General features: G+C 38.6%; 1 protein-coding gene across 1 annotated transcript; it reads left to right on the top strand.

Annotated features, from left to right (window-relative positions):
- Positions 1 to 19: 19 nt before the first annotated feature.
- On the top strand, positions 20 to 16886 carry SERPINI1 (serpin family I member 1). Its single transcript, XM_053461143.1, has 9 exons — positions 20 to 40; positions 4854 to 5112; positions 5669 to 5899; positions 6335 to 6529; positions 8814 to 9018; positions 14024 to 14121; positions 15149 to 15235; positions 16065 to 16154; positions 16447 to 16886. The coding sequence occupies exons 2-9, from the start codon at positions 4863 to 4865 to the stop codon at positions 16521 to 16523; spliced, it is 1233 nt and encodes a 410-aa protein (XP_053317118.1). The 5' UTR covers positions 20 to 40; positions 4854 to 4862; the 3' UTR covers positions 16524 to 16886.
- Positions 16887 to 17315: the final 429 nt, after the last annotated feature.

Genomic DNA, 17315 nt, shown 5'->3' with positions numbered 1-17315 from the left:
ATCACGATACAGTGTGTTCTGGAGCTGCGCTGTTGCTGAGGTGAGTGATGCTTCCAGGTTTATCGCTTCGCCCATTCCGACAAGTTTGATGTCAGTGCGCAGGTCCTGTCATTGCCAGTTATGTATCTATGTTTCATACGACACCCGGTCCTACGCATGTTTTATTCCTGTCGCTGCGCCCGAGCTGATAGCTGTTCGGAACAAGCTCTTTTTTTCCCCCCCTTTGACTTTTTTTTTTGCTGTCTCCATGGAAATCAGAGAGCTAGAAATGTCAGAATTCAGCGTTGTTTCTTACACAGCATGTCAGTACGCATGCATTAGTTTCACAGTGTTCAGACTAATGGTCCGTTAGGAATATGGAACACCTGCTCTAATCTAATGAAATATAACTCCCAGCATTCTGTTCTGAGTGATGGGAGTTAGAATGCGAAACAGCAGCACTGCCACATTTTGCCCGTCCGTTGCTTTCACGTGGCTGCCCTTATAATAACGCCGAATTCCCGTTAAGTTTGTAGACTTTCTCCTATTCTAAATAATACGTCGTTGATCCGCCCTCCCGCAAGGAAGGGGTTAACATCGGTTCTTGTTTTGCACGGAAAGGGGGTGTCCATGCTTTGGAGAAGTGGCACCCAATACGTGCTGTGTTTGCATTTATCATCACTTTTAGCTTGAGTCTGTTCTTATTGCCATTCGCATATTAATAATCATACTAATAATAACAATAACGTAGTATGTGAATGGCAATACTACTACTACTACTAATAATAATAATAAGGGAATGGCAACAATACTACTACTACTAATAATATTAATAAGGGAGTGATAATCATACTAATACCACTACTAATAATAAAAATAAGGGAATGGCATTAATACTACTAATAATAATGGAATGGCAATACTACTACTACTAATAATAATAAGGGAATGGCAATAATAATAATATTTGGATAGTATTCTTATAATTGCCATTCACATTTATTGTTGTTATTATTACAATCGCGTTCACATTTTATTATTGTCTTTATTGTTATTATGTGAATGGCAATAAATAATACTATTCAAATATTATTTTATTGCCATTCTGGTTGTTTGTTATTGTTATTATTATTATTATTATTATTATTACCATTGCCTCATTATTAGTAGTAGTAATAGTAGTAGTATTATTATTGCCATTATCATTATTATTATTATTATTATTGCCATTTTATTATTAGTATTCTTATTATTGCCATTCACATAATAACAGAATTGCAATCAAATATTTAAATCTCTGGGTATATGTCGCCACTAGTAGATTGTTCTGGGATCTAAAATGTACATTTTCCTTGCGATATACACGACTTGCACATATTAAGATGTGTTTGTACGTTAAACATTTTATTGTGGGAATAAATGGAAATGGATCGGATAGAAAGCAGGGTAGGACATGCATTCAGAGCAGACTTCTCATTTCTTTATCATTTTTTAAATTACCACTTGATTGCATTTTATTAATGCGAGAGAAACCAGATCATATTTAACAGTGAGTAAAATCTCACTGGATCTCTTTCTGGTTAATATGATTGGTGTATGCAGCAGCTTGTCACTGGTGCACTAATATACACACCTATATGTTTGAAAGTGTAAGGGCAATGTATGTTTAAGTGTTTTAAGGAAGCTAGCCATTATCTCCTCATTCTTACTCCAAAACTCGGTTTCAGATTTGCAGTCTGGCGTTGAACAAGATGAGATCACAGCGGTGGCTAATTAATGGATGCTGCTAATAACGCTCAGTTTATTGATCGCTCAGAACATTTTTAGACTACAATATGCCAAGCTTATTGTATTTGACATCTTGAAAAGTTAATGACGGAGGGGGGTACAGGAACGGCTTATGTGCGGTTAACAGAAGCCTTTATATGATGGCATAGGTATCAGACATGGAAATCATCCTGTTATAACATTATTGCAATATATAGTGTGTGTGTGTGTGTGTGTGTGTGTGTGTATATATATATATATATATATATATATATATATATATATATATTTAAACCCAGTACTGTTTTGAAAGTTCTGTATTTTCTGTATTTTTTTTTTTTATTTAATGATTTTTATATCGCTGTCACATACCGCATACATTTAACTTGATTTTGTAGTTATTCAGAGCTTTCATTTGTGCCTCAGACGTCCTGTACCTCTTCTATTTTATATATATATATATATATATATATATATATATATAATATACACATACACTGTATATATATTTTATAATAAAACTGTACTCTTTGGCCTCCCCCCTCATTCTTTGGGCTGCTTTGTCATTGCCGGATGCATTGGAAGCAGCATTAAAAATGTTCCAGCTTTCATCCAAGAATTCCTGCTGCAGCGATAAGAATTGTACATTTCCTGATGCCTCCCCCATGCTTGCAGTTTTGCACTGTCATATTTAATAAGTTTAATGCTTTTCGGAATCGGTAGGGCACTCGTGTATTATGTAGTATCCTAATGCGCATGTACTATAGACATCATAGAAAAGCACATTGTTGCTAAACCCTTTGACATGCAGACTTCTGTGAACAATGGAGCTACGAAAGCAGACACTAAATCCCTTAATAATAAACTTAATAAAAACTACCATCCGGCGCACAGGTTTAATATTGTTGTATTAGACCTCACAGTGGTGCAATTTAAGTGGTGGGTTTTTTCTCCTCATATTTTTGCCAACAGATCTGACACTTTCCCAAATTCTAGCCAAGTAATGAAACTATACGACTGTGTCTGAAAAAACATAATAATGTGGGGGGGGTTTTTTGTATTTATTTTATAACTGTGAAAGCTAGTTTCTGTACCCCCTGCAGTATTTACATTACTATTACTACTTAAGTTACAAAGTCATCTTACTTACAGGGACTAACGGCTCATAAGTTTGGGACTTAACTAATGTTTGGGGTAACTCTGCACTCAGGTTGATGTCATGTGACTCCACACATAAATATATATAATGTATACTTCATTCTGTTTCATGCCCTTTGGTCCCACGCAGAGGAATCACCCCTGTATTCTATGTATGGGTTATTTCTTTATAGTGTATGTTTCCTTGCTGGAACTTGCTGTGCAGTAACACAGCCCCATTGGCTTTGAGAGAGAGAGAGAGAGAGTGAGTGAGAGTGCTTTCTAGGCTGCAAAATGTCAGGCAAGTCATTTAATGCTCTCCTTCAGCAAAGTCCCCATATCCCGAATGCGCTTTCCTTGTTCCCCTCGTTCTGCACAGCGCACGCGGTTGGTTTCTAGGGCTTTCATTGATTTATTTTGGTATCGTTATTTGTTCAGTAAGTGTACCATGACATATATATTATCTTGCAGGCAAAGCATGAAATCGGTATTATGTACACTAGATTTATACTGTTTTCATGAGAATGGTAGGGTGTGGGTTACCTCCCTGTGCAGATTTCCTAATAGCCAGAGTAAGAGCAAACACTTTATGGTAACCAAATAATACAGCCTCCGCTTATTTGTTAAAGCCTCTTATTCATGCTCTACTAACGGCATTTAAAATCATGTTAATGTGTAATCAGAGAGTCGGCAGTGAAAGAAACACAGAAACAATAGTGTATCATAGGAGAAAATGGATAACATCATCAAGAATAAGCTAGCTGCTAATCGAGAGTGTATGAAACTGTCCCTGGGCTTTCGTAAACATTTGCCGAGCCTTGTGGCAGTTTATTAAGATAATGTAAGATGTAACGTGTCTAATAACGGAACTAGAAAGCAGATGATGGAAAGATGTTTCAGGAGCTGTGTGGATTGCTTCCTTTAAAAGGTGAGCCAGAAACTTTCACTGCTAGCGTCTTAAGACTGCATTGATGATGATGACAGAAAACGTATACACCATAGTTCAGAAGTTTGGGGTCACTTAGATCCTGGTTCTTGAAAGAAAAGCAAATTTTGTCCATTAAAATGGCAAATGGATCAGAAATACAGTGCAGATGTTGTTAATGTTATAAATGGAATATCTTCATAAGTGTACAGAGGCCCTTTATCACCAAGCATCGCTCGTGGGTTCCAACGCTTTATGTTTCGCTTTAAAGGGTTAATTGATCATTAGAAACCCCTTTTGTAATTATGTTACAGCTAGAAATGCCCTTGTTTTGCATGAAAACGGTGCCCCCAAACTTTTGAACAGTGTTGTACGTTGTTTCTTTCTATGTAATGTCATCTCTATTTTTCGTGACAGATCTAGAAATGTCATCAAAGACAAAAAGCAATATTTCTGTGCTAGTTTTATTCTCTTGCTTGTCATCCGTTTAAGAATAAGGAGTGTAGAGGTATTCTTGTGCTCTGACAGATGTTTCTTCACATTTTTTTTTCAACAGTTTAAGCCAGCCTTGCTTTTCTGGTTCCGTAGACAAGCTTTGTTCCCTCAAGAATGTGGTCGTTCCTGTTACTTGTCAAACCCGCAATGACTTTGTAGAATGGGGTAGTTTTTGAGTGACAGTGCGGTGTTCATGATTTCCTGGCACTTAAGCTATAAAATTGCTAAGATTAATGGATGGGAACTAAGATATTATATGTCCCACCATACAGCTTAGATCATAGACTCCCAACTTTTATGTGGGAACCCCTTTTAAAAATGTATTGAACATCCATGGAGCACCTTCCTATGCTATGCCACACAACTGTCACAAACAGACATGGTGTTAACCTTTTTGTCTTCTAAGGAACGGATAGAAGTAAGTTGGGGTAAGCGTGACTGTGATCTAGTCTCTTGTCGTTTTGTATCGGTTTTCCCTCTTGCACAATTTCTAAAGCCATTTATTGTTTGTGCTTGTTGTTCATTCTTCTTTTTTTGGCTTTGTTTGTAGGTGTCAACTATGCATCTCCTCAGCTTTCTCCTGATATCCATCGTGCTATCAATAGTGTATGGTACAAGTGTCCATGATGAGACCGTTACAGATTTCTCTGTCAAGTTGTATCATGAGCTGAGGGCCACAAAAGAAGATGAGAATATTTTCTTCTCTCCTCTAAGCATCGCAATCGCAATTGGAATGGTAGAGCTGGGAGCACGAGGATCTAGTCTCAAGGAGATCCGACATGCTCTGGGATATGACAGACTAAAGAATGGTATGCTTATGCCAACCTGTTCAGTTCCTAATTGATTGAACATCTGTACATTTAGTGTCTGGCTTCTCTTTAAACATAGTTTTTCACCAGCAGGCATGTGTATCGTCTCAATCAGAAATCAATTGAGCTTCTAGTGGGATTTGCAAAAAAAACATGTTTGAATGTGAAAATGTATCTTATGTTCATATTCTCAGGTCCTTCTTGTAGGAGATACTCTCAAGGGCTGACCAAAGGGTTAAAGATAATACATGCTGAATTTCCAGCAATGTCCAGCTTTACTTTTATAGCACTTATAGTAGCAATCATCTTAGAAACTATAAAACATTTTGACTTGTTGATTCAAAAGTAAAATTGGAACACTTTTCTAGTGGAGTAGAGTTCTACCGTTTTCTTTTTGTGATGTCTGATATTGATGGTACTTAATTGCAGTCATTTCTGTACCTATTGTCCTAATAAGCACCTGTGTCTTTGTTTTTCGACATATAATGACAAACCTCGTTAAGTAGGAGAGTACTAGTTTTGTCTCAGATGTTGTCTTTATGCTTTTAATCCCAAGGTGAAGAATTTACTCTGCTGAAAGATCTTTCCAGCATGATGACAGCCCAGGAAAGACACTATGTGCTCAGCATTGCAAACTCCCTATATTTACAAAATGGATTTCATATCAGTGACAAGTTCATTCAGTTAATGAAAAAATACTTCAAGGCAGAAGTAGAAAATGTAGACTTCAGTCAAGGTTCCGCCGTGGCAAATCACATCAATACATGGGTGGAAAATCACACTAATAGTATGTTATCAGCTTCTGTCTACTGTTTTGTTTGATGCACCGCTGTTCCATACACACACATACAGATACCACCTAGAGATACCAAGAGGGGACTGGTAATGAGAACTAAATCCCTGATTCATAGATCAGAAGCAACTTGGAGACCTAAAAAAAAAAACAACTAAATTTAATAATTATAATTCAAACAACAAATCACTTATAGGTAGTGAATGACAGCCTGGAAGAACCAGGGGCATTAAACACTCAGGATTCATTCATACACATAGTCCTACACATAGTATTGAACATCTGGCCCCCAATGACTTTGTGAGGAGGGTTGTGAAGAGGCACACATTCTACTTGCTGCACCTGTGGTGACCGACTATATTCTTTTTCTTATGTGATACGAATGCACTAAAAAGGGGCACACTGTTAATTTTCTCTATTTTCTAACAGACCATATCCATGAGCTCTTTTCATCTGAGGATTTCACTGAATTGACAAGGTTGGTTCTGGTTAACGCAATCTACTTTAAAGGCAATTGGAAATCACAATTCAGGCCTGAAAACACCAGGACCTTCTCATTCACCAAAGATGATGAAAGTGAGGTTCAAGTTCCAATGATGTACCAGAAGGGGGAATTTTACTACGGTATGTAGAATATTACCTTTTTTTTTTTTCCTTTTGGCACCTTACAATTGTATTTCTGATTTGTAGGTCTAAAACTTAAATCCCCTTCCACTGGAAACTTTGTTAGTGTACTGTGCATTGCCCTGTACTTTTTTGTGCGTTTAAAATAATAATACAAAAACCTTTTACGATTCTAAGAGCTGTAGCTTGGTATAGCCTCAACAATGGTCTGAGCTATTTTTAATATAATATTTAAAATATTTAATGTCCAAATGGCTGAATACCCATCAAATGACATTCTCTAAATGAAATACTAGTTGCTTGGTGCTCTCAAAATCATACTTAAAGCAGTGAAATGATGCAGACTCCTAAAACTGAATTGTATATAGCCTTTGGTCCCTCCGAACGTTCGCAGTCAATTTCATGACTCTCATGATGAAAATTTTAAAATTTATATAAGCTGAAGGGTGATGATAATATATATTTGTCTATGTAATGAATGATCATCAAGAATGTGTCATCCCCCCGCCACAATTATATGTTCACCAGTTTGCACCCTTAAAATGCCAGAGGGGTATTAAAGCAGCAGCTGCATTTAGTGTTCTGCTACTCTTTGCTTGTTTTTGTTTGTTTTTTATTGAATCAGTGATGTTTACATCGCAAGGATGCTTTGCAGCATTCAGACCACAGATAATCCTTACCCTTACCTCATTGAGACTGAGCATACCAATGGCCTAATCTTCTGGTTTCTGTTAATGTAGCAGCCTGTAGCATCCATAGGTCAAATGCTGGGGGATGCACCGAAATATCAGTGGCTGAAACATATCGGCCAAAAATATCATCATCCGCAAAATGCAGAAATAATTTTTAAAAAAATGGCCGGAAATAATCAGCCGCCAGGCTGTCTTTCATGCAAGACAAAACCCTGTAGCAACCACGTCCGCAGGGGCCCTGCTTCTTACCTGCTTATGTTCTGCCCAGGGGAAGCAGGAACCCAGCGGAGTCACGTGAATTTAAGTCACATCACATGACCCTGCTCTGTTCCTGCGTCCGCTGGGCGGGACGGGAAGTTGTTTGCACAAAATATGAGCAACGTAGAGGGAAGCAGCGGCCCCTGCAGAAGTCTGCGAGCGGCACCGGGAATTCTGCGGTTCAGGTAAGGGGGGTGTTTGTATAAACGAGTATGCATGATTGAGGGAATGAATGAGTATCTGTGAATGAGGGATTGCATGTTTGTGAATGAGTGAATGAATGTGTGTGATAGCACACATGTAAGGGGGGCATGGCACAAGGAGGTTGTAAGTGATGTGCAGACCCCATCCTGCAGGGCAGCATTTCATCTGTGCTGGCAGCATCAATACACAAGGGGGACAGCCAGCTGGGGCCCATTACATAAGTAAGCTCGTTTGAGCAGGGCCTTCCTCACCTGTTGTCTCTGTAAGTCATTTTGTTATGTTACATACTACTCCTTTGGCGCTATATAAAACAATACATAATAATAAGTCGTCAATACTAAAGCAAGGGGCAGGTTGGGAGCATAAATACACGTAATGCTGGCTGGGGCAATACACAAGGCGGCAAAAACATAAGAGTGGTCAACGTGGTTCAGCAGTGTGGAAAATTTTTTTTTTTTTTTTTAAAGGGGGGGTCATTTATGGTTTTGGCCATATTGATTACAATATGTTTTTGGATGTCCTGGCAATCACGATCAGCTCCTATTATCATTTGCTTGGTAATAAGGAAGCAAATTATTTACAATTAATAAATGAGTTTAGTTGTGCTTACTGCTACTCCAAGGCATGACGATAAACAGCGCTGGCTTATGGACAACCAGTGTGTCACATGATTAAAAATTCATAAATTAACCAAGCCAATCCATCTCTATCTGGTTGGCATGTAGATTGCTTGTTGTGATGTCTTCTTTGTTAATAAAACATAATTTCATCCTACTGCATGGATCAGTGATTATGTCAGTTCCACAAGCTCGCCCTTCTATTAATGCTTAGCTTCTGCAGAATGGATATGGTGAGTTATAATATGATTTATGAATGACTTGTTGACATAGAATACAGACTGCAGTTGTCATGTAAGAGTACTTGGTCTGTTGACTTCCACCTTATACATGATGACTAGAATCCATAGAATAAACATATTTTTCATGTTTTTTTTTTATTTATTTTTTAATCTAACTGAATAACACTGGTAAAATGGAGTCCTAATGCTTTTATACTTATGAGATCTTATTTCATGTGCAGTTTGATTATTGATAATAATAATAATATCCAGTTGATTTATTTTATTGTAGGGGAGTTTACTGATGGATCAAACGAGGCAGGAGGAGTTTATCAGGTCCTGGAAATGCCATATGAAGGAGATGAAATGAGTCTTATGATCATTCTTTCCAGGCAGGAAGTCCCGCTGGCAACACTCGAACCTTTAGTCAAAACGTCTTTGATAGAAGAATGGGCTAATTCTGTTAAAAAACAAAAAGTGGAGGTTTACTTGCCAAGGTAGGAATTATTTGCATTAATAATTCACTCACGGGAGTCTACGACATACTACCTCATATTTTAAAATTCTTCAAAACCGAAAGAAAGTTTATACACTTAATTATTTTACAGTCAGAGGAGACAAGAATCCATGGATGGATGGATGTTTTTCTTCTCTATTGATGTAAATATCTTTGTTGTGCGTCCTGTACAGTCCTTATTGTATGACTTGTATTAACATTGTCTGTGTACCAAGTCACTTAATACATAGTTTTTGAAACTTTAAAAGACTAAAGGAAGCAGAAGGCTGTGAAGGTTACAGGTTTACATGCAGAGCCGGCCTTAGGTGTTCTGGCGCACTGTGCGGACTACTCGTCTGGCGCCCCCCCATCCCAAAAAAAGAAAGGAATCAAAACTTGTAACAAAACCCCAATCACTATATACTACGCCAAACATTGATGTGGTGTAGGCCTACCACTTCATTGTCTGGCTTAGTAGTAGGGATGCACCGAAACGAATTCTGGACTGAAACCAAAAGTGCAGCATTTACCTGGCCGAAACCGAATATGACCCCCCCCACACCATAACACATAACAAAACAATTAAATAACAATATTATATATATATATGATTAACAGCAATCACATTCTTATCATGCCCGCAGATTCCAGGATGTACTCGTAGACTACTTGGCATGATAGGAGTATGATTGCCCTATGTACCCCGTCTCACTCCATTCTCCCTATCTACCCCCTCCTAACTATCTACCCTTTCCCTCTTTGAAGTTCACTTACCTTTCAGAAGTCCTGCGGTGGGGGTGAAAGGCCTCTGCCTCCCAGCTCTGCCACTGTATGGAACAGTATAGAGTGATGGGAGTTATGATGTACTTTAGAGCATAATTATATAATGAAAAATACATTGGAAATGGTACAGCATAACACCCATCACTCTCACACCCTTACCAATCCACACGTATATACCAATCCACACGCATACCAATCCACACGCATACCAATCCACACGCATACCAATCCACACGCATACACTAATCCACACACATACACCAATCCACACACATACACCAATCCACACACATACACCAATCCACACACATACACCAATCCACTCCACACATATACACCAATCCACTCCACACATATACACCAATCCACACACATACACCAATCCACACATATACACCAATCCACACATATACACCAATCCACTCCACACATACACCAATCCACATATATACACCAATCCACACATATACACCAATCCACACATATACACCAATCCACTCCACACATATACACCAATCCACACACACATACCAATCCACACACATATACCAATCCACACATATATACCAATCCACACGCATACCAATCCACACATATACACCAATCCACACGCATACCAATCCACACATATACACCAATCCACACATATACACCCATTCACACATATACACCAATCCACACATATATACCAATCCACACGCATACCAATCCACACGCATACCAATCCACACGCATACCAATCCACACATATACACCAATCCACACATACACACCAATCCACACATACACACCAATCCACACATACACACCAATCCACACATACACACCAATCCACACATATACACCAATCCACACATATACACCAATCCACACATATACACCAATCCACACATATATACCAAACCACACATATATACCAAACCACACATATACACCAATCCACTCTCACTGTCACTCTATGCTTTCCTACCTTTCCTCTTTCAGTTTCTTTGCCTCCTCTTCGCTCTTCTTCTTAGTTCTTCTGTCTTCTCTTCTTCCGGGTCAGAGGGCACGGAGACCGGTGGGCGCGGCTTCAGTGCTGTGCGCCGGGATCTGACAGCAAACCCCGGCGCACAGCAGCTGTTGCCGCGGGGATCACAAGGGAGCGGTAACGGAGGTCTGTTAAAGACCTCCGATACTGCTACCTTGCGAGCCTGCTCCTCCAGCGGCGGACATTACTGTCCGTCTCTGGAGGGGTGCCGGGTGCCCCCATACTGGCGGCAGCGGACCCCGCGGCGGCAGGGGCGTCGGACCGCGCTGCGGCGGACCCCGCGGCGGCAGTGGCGTCGGACCGCGCGGCGGCGGACCCCGCGGCGGCGCCCCCTGGAGTGTGGCGCCCTGTGCGGTCGCACAGGTCGCACACCCCAAAGGCCGGCCCTGTTTACATGTAATGCTTTCTTGGAACAAAAGAAGCCAAATTCTCTAGGACCGCATTGGCTTATTGCTGTTGGACGTTGATTCTATAACTGCCCTATATCGAAGCTCTTTTTAAAATCATAGTCCGCAACTAGTAATGTCCCACTTATATCCAATAAACTCACTTGTTAGTATTTCTATTACAAAGGGTATATAGCAAATGTAATAATCTTTGATATATGAGGTATGCTGCATAATTCATATTTCATTTTTGAGTGATAATTCTGCGGCAAATCCCATTTATAACATTGTCTGAATAAATACATTTAAAAATCAATTCGCTGTCTGCTAGCAAGAACTCACCTCTCCTTTGCTTCACATCATCATGATATAGAGACTTCTGTGCGATAGCAAGATTGCAATTTGATATAGGGATTCAGTAATTTTCCTACTTAGGTTTTCAAGATTAACGGCAGATTTCAACAGAGCTGGCTTTTGATTAAAATGCAGAAGCGGCAATGAGCTTTATCAAAGCACTAAATAAACAGTTATAAATATTTATATCAAGTGACTAGAGAAGACGTACATGAAGTGCAGAATACCGATAATGTCCACTGAGAAATTAAAAGCCACAGTATAAGAGTGATAACTCCTGTTTCCCCTAATCCACTTCAACTGGGAAACCTTTTCTATTTTTTTTTTTTTAAATAAATTTAAAATAACCAGTCCTGTTGAATGTTGTTTGTAAGTCAGAGTACTAAACTGTTAGTTAAGATTCTAGAAGTGTCTCAAAGCTCCATGGGTTTGTAACGTAATCAGGAAAAAGAGTGTGTGTGTGTGTGTGTGTGTGTGTACTGAATAAATAATAAATTGTTGTGCAACAATGGAAGTTCCTACTGTCAAGAGAATGCTGAAATGAGGCTTTTTTTTATGAAATTTGATCATGTAGGGTTGCACAAGCTAACTTGATTCTAAAGTATTTATCTGCAAAACAGATATCATCGTTTTGGGGTCAAATAAAAAAAACTAAATATCTCCCATTAATTAAATAGAAAATGGTTTTGTCCAACTGACCCTGTCTAGTTCAGTGCTAAATGCATTAAAAATGCCCCCCCCCATATAACTGAACTGGGGAACATTTTATCCAATATAGATTTTACTTAATGATTTACAGTGCGGTTCCAACACCGACAAAACATTACTTGCCATCTCTAGCATGTTAAGCAAATAAGCATTAGCACATCTGTAATTTGTATTCCTTTCCTAAGACAGCTAATTCAGTTTCTATGACAACAACCTGTCTATGCCTGCTTTTGCGTCACATGCCAAGTATTCAATTCTGTTTTGGTACAATTTGAGGCAAGAATAATTAACTCTTATTAAATAAGTATTTCTTGGAAGTGGTAGGGTATTCAACTGCACCAGAAAATATGCTTCTAAATGTTTAACACAGCAAGTTCCCAAATCCTCTTAAATATAATTGTTGGAGGTGGCCTGTTTTTAGATTTTTTTTTTCTGTCTCTGCATATGAAAAGAGGATGACAAGTAGTGTATCGAAATGTCCCCATCAGCACTACCTTCACTACCAGTACCAGCCCTAGAGATGATACAATCCATTCCATGTGACTCCTGATTTAACTCTGTTTTCCAAAATATATCTACACCCAGACCTACTGTTTTGGTCAGGGCCGCACTGGCATACCAGGAGATTTCCCGGTAGGCAGACTGCCCTGGGGCCGGTTTTGAGGCCTGCCATTTAATTCAACAAATAATTACCCGCACTGTGCGTATGCTGGTCGGCGCCGCACCAGGTGAGCGCCAGAGAGAAAACTGTGGTGCAGTAAGGAGGTGCAAGAGGGAAGGAGTGAGCTAGTGAGTGTTAGAGAGTATGAATGAATGCGTGTTAGAAAGCGAATGTATGTGTGTTTTAACATGAATGTGTAAGTGTATGTGTACTTGGAAAGGCATTTGTGTGTGAGCATAGATGTGTAAGAGTTTGGGAGGTGCAAAGGTGGCACTGTGCAAAATGTTGCTTTTGAAGTGAGGGGGTCATTTCTTTTGCACCAGGGCCCTGTGATTTCTTGTGAAATTCTTATGAATTAATGAAAATTATTGTACGAGTATAATGGAAATTATTCTATAACTGCACTAAACTCATTGTGCACAACTAGTAGATGTCCCACTGATATTACAAAGGGTATATAGCAAATGTAATAATCTGATATATATGAGGTGTGGTATGCTGTTAGTTCTGCAAGTTCTGCAGCAAAACCCATTTAAATAACTTGTTTATAGTACATAATACATAGTACATAGTTACATAGGCTGAAAAAAGACATGCGTCCATCAAGTTCAGCCTTTCCTATATCTGTTAATTTATTGCTGTTTGATCCAAAAGAAGGCAAAAAACCCCGGCTTCACTCTTTCCAACTAATAGTAATTAGTTAAATGCATTTAAAAAGACTATGCATATTAGGAACTATGTATGTTTTAAATATACTTTTAAATGCAGGCTTTTTCCCTATTCTAAACAAAAAAATATTGGGACCAGAACACATGTGCAGTGTGCCCCATGTGCAGAATGGCAAAAATTCAATTGTTTCCAGGGCTGGGTTTAATCTGATTAAGTCTGATCCTGGTGTTGATCCATAATGTCTGTTGCACTTCAATACCAAAGAGAGTATTTCCTCTTCTAATTTTTAATGTATGCAGTATGCTCAATTTCATGTGAAAAGTTAAATATTGATCAAATCCAATTTTTTTTTAAATATACGACAGTGCTAAAGCCTGTTCTAGAAATTACAGTTTATGCTTCAATCTGTTTCTAGATTCAAAATTGAAGAAGTGATTAATCTAAAAGACGTTTTGAAGCCGCTTGGCATCAAAGAGATATTCACAAGGCAAGCTGATCTCTCTGCGATATCCGGTGAGATGCTTCTGTACTATTCGTAACCTCCGGTTCTTTGTTTCATTTTTTTTTTAGGTTTTATTGCTAACACGTGCTTGTACTAGTTATGTTTAATATGACAGAAACAGTTGCCTGAATTGTTCTTTTTTGCAGCCTAATTCTGCATTTTCTGCATTTTGAATAATGCATTGTGATCTACACACAGGTACAATTTTAAATGATTTGTTCAATATCAAAAATAATTTCAGAATGTTCAAAGCTCTATTTACAGACATTGGTTACAGAATACACAAGAATTAATAAATAAAATATATTAAAAAAATACTTAAAGTAATATTGCTGTAACGAAATTTACCAAAAAATAGTACCTGTGTAGGTTTGTTCTTTTCCACCAACATTATGGAAAATTCCAATTGCAACATTTTTATTTGGGCTCTTACATCTAAAGCAAGATCAACTATGTTTAATGCCTTTGTGGCGGTAGCTTTACTCCCCTTAGTAGCCAGATCTTTGTGATTCCCATTTTCCATGTTCCTTCCACAAGTTAGGTGCCACTGTTCTATGTTCAGGAACATCCCATGAGTAGAGTAATACCCTGTATGCGTTTTTCATCCCTCTTGGACCCAGACGATGGCTCTTCAGAGGTCCCAGCTGGGTCTGAGAATCTTTTTACTTTTATCATTGTTTCTGGTGGGGTCAGCACTAACATGCCAGATCCATTATTCCGGTGTAACCGATGCTCGCACCAAGCACTACTAAACCAGATCAGTCAGCGATGTAGGCTCTTGCTGCCCGGGGAGACTCCAGGCTGTCTAATGATCTACTGTGTATCAATACCTGTTGGTGCAAAAACCATAGAGCTTACGATTACGTCCTTTTGTCGTCTTGACCGTGTTAATAGTATGTCCCGTCGTTGGGAAGAGGTTATACCGGTATGGTGTATGCATATTATTTACAATGGTTCAAACTATTTGAAATGATATATATATATATATATCTTCTAACATGTACTACTTGGCTCAATGTCTGTTCTTATTTTTTGCAGAAAACCAGGATCTTTTTGTTGACAAAGCTGTCCATAAATCTTACCTTGAGATTAATGAAGAAGGTTCTGAAGCAGCTGCAGCTACCGGTACCGTATTGTGCAATTATTGTAACGTTGTGATAAAGCAGTGGGGGGGGGGGGAAATGAAATGTGAGAAATTGCACCATAAGTATAACCTCCACAGAAAGGCTAATACTACAATGATGGTACAACCACAGCTACTCCCTGGACATGTGCCCAATATGTATATAATATACATAAATGTAGATTGTATTCAAATTCAGAATGGCTGATTGGGATATGAACTGCTGCTGGTCAAAAGTAGCCTGTAAACAAACTTCTCCATATACATTGTGGGATCTAACAGTTCCACATTAACCAAATAATGTTTAAATCTCTAAAAATGCGTCCCTGGTGCACAGTCCGGGCAGCACCTTCCCCGGCTTCCCCAGACCTTCCCCGGCTGTCAGAGATCACAGGGAACTCTGCGCACCGGGGACTCAGAAGTACCGTTAAGTTGGGGGGGGGGGGGGAAGGAGGATCCAGGTCCCCTGCATCGCTGCGGGGATCTGGATCTTAGTCTCATAGTCAGACCAAGTCGAGGTCTGATTATAAGACGACCCCGATTTATAAGACGAGCAGTCTTTTATAATTGAGCAAATACGGTGTGTGTATATATATAATGTATAATATATTGGCATGAGGTCACATCCAATAGCAGTGGAGGAGCATGTCTAAAACATTGATTGTATAGAAGGGTTATATATATATATTATGTGATTTGTATTTTGGAATATGACTATCCTGGTGATGCTTTTTTTCTTTTGTGGGGCTGGGGGATCCTTCATATTTGAATTTTCTTGTGTTCTGCATACTACATATAATTAAACATGTATTATTTTTTGTGTGCTTTTAGGAATGATTGCCAATAGTAGAATGGCCGTGCTGTACCCTCAGGTTATTGCGGATCACCCTTTCTTCTTCCTGATTAGAAACAGGAAAACTGGTAAGTTGTTTGTAACGTTTGCTTATTATCCAGAACAAAGCATTTCCATCGCTAATGCAACCCCCGGAATATTGAAATATTATTATTTCGCACAAAAACCTCCAGGGCTTTTTCAACATCTTATTATCCACCATCTAGAATATTCAATTTTCTTTGAATGCATGCATATGTCTATTTTCTGGGGAGATTATACGATTATCTCCCCTCTCCAGCTTTTCCTTACTACGTCATAATATTTAAAATACAAAATGCCATTTAAAAGCATTGTAATTTGATTTCCCTTCTATTTTAGGTTCGGTTTTGTTTATGGGAAGAGTCATGCACCCAGAGGCACTGAATTCTAGTGGCCATGATTTCGAAGAGCTGTGAACATTTAACAAACACGCTGACAGGGAAGGAGATAAGCACATGGATTGCTTTTAAAACATTTGATGTTTGCTATATAATTGGTTTCTTTTCCATGACTGTTTCAAATTCTTCCTGGATTGTATGTGTTAAACAGTAAGTTATACAGGTTTTACACCCAAAGTATTCTCATTATCTTGTGTTTGTGGATTTGTGAAGGCCTGCCAAATGAAACTGTATATGTAAAAATACACATATATGTAAACAATATATTTTTTCTGTATATAGTGTTTGTCACGAGAATGCCATGTAATTGTTATGATTACGATCTACTGAGAGGTAATTATTCTACGTTGTGTTGTGCTATAAAGTTGGTGTTTGAAAGTATCTGCCTCTTATTCTTTTATTAGATCTTTTATTTACACATTTACATGACATCACTAGTATCGTGATACATAAAAACAAATGGTTTATTTTGCTAAAGAAAGAGTCGGCAGGAGAGCAGCAGTTTCACTTCCATTACTTCACTATTTTGTATAAACAGCCACCTCGGGCAAATTTCTCTGCAAAACGTGGCAGCTCCCCTCCGTATAAATCAATGTTTAATCTGTTAAGTGACTTTGAAGAGATCTGACTGATCTAAGTATGTTTTAAACAGGGCCATCTAAGCTATCCTTTGACCAGAAGCTCATCTGAGTTGTTCCTTCATAAAATAAAGTTGTTGAGATGAAACTGCTCTCATTAATAAGTAAAGACCAAAAATCTAATTTCATCACATACAGTAACAAGATAAGCTTTTCTTACACGTTCATTTGT

Source organism: Spea bombifrons, chromosome 3 (genome assembly GCF_027358695.1).
Source record: "Spea bombifrons isolate aSpeBom1 chromosome 3, aSpeBom1.2.pri, whole genome shotgun sequence".
NCBI lineage: Eukaryota > Metazoa > Chordata > Amphibia > Anura > Pelobatidae > Spea > Spea bombifrons.
Note: the sequence above shows the minus strand (reverse complement) of the source record. Positions and strands in the feature narration are given on the sequence as shown.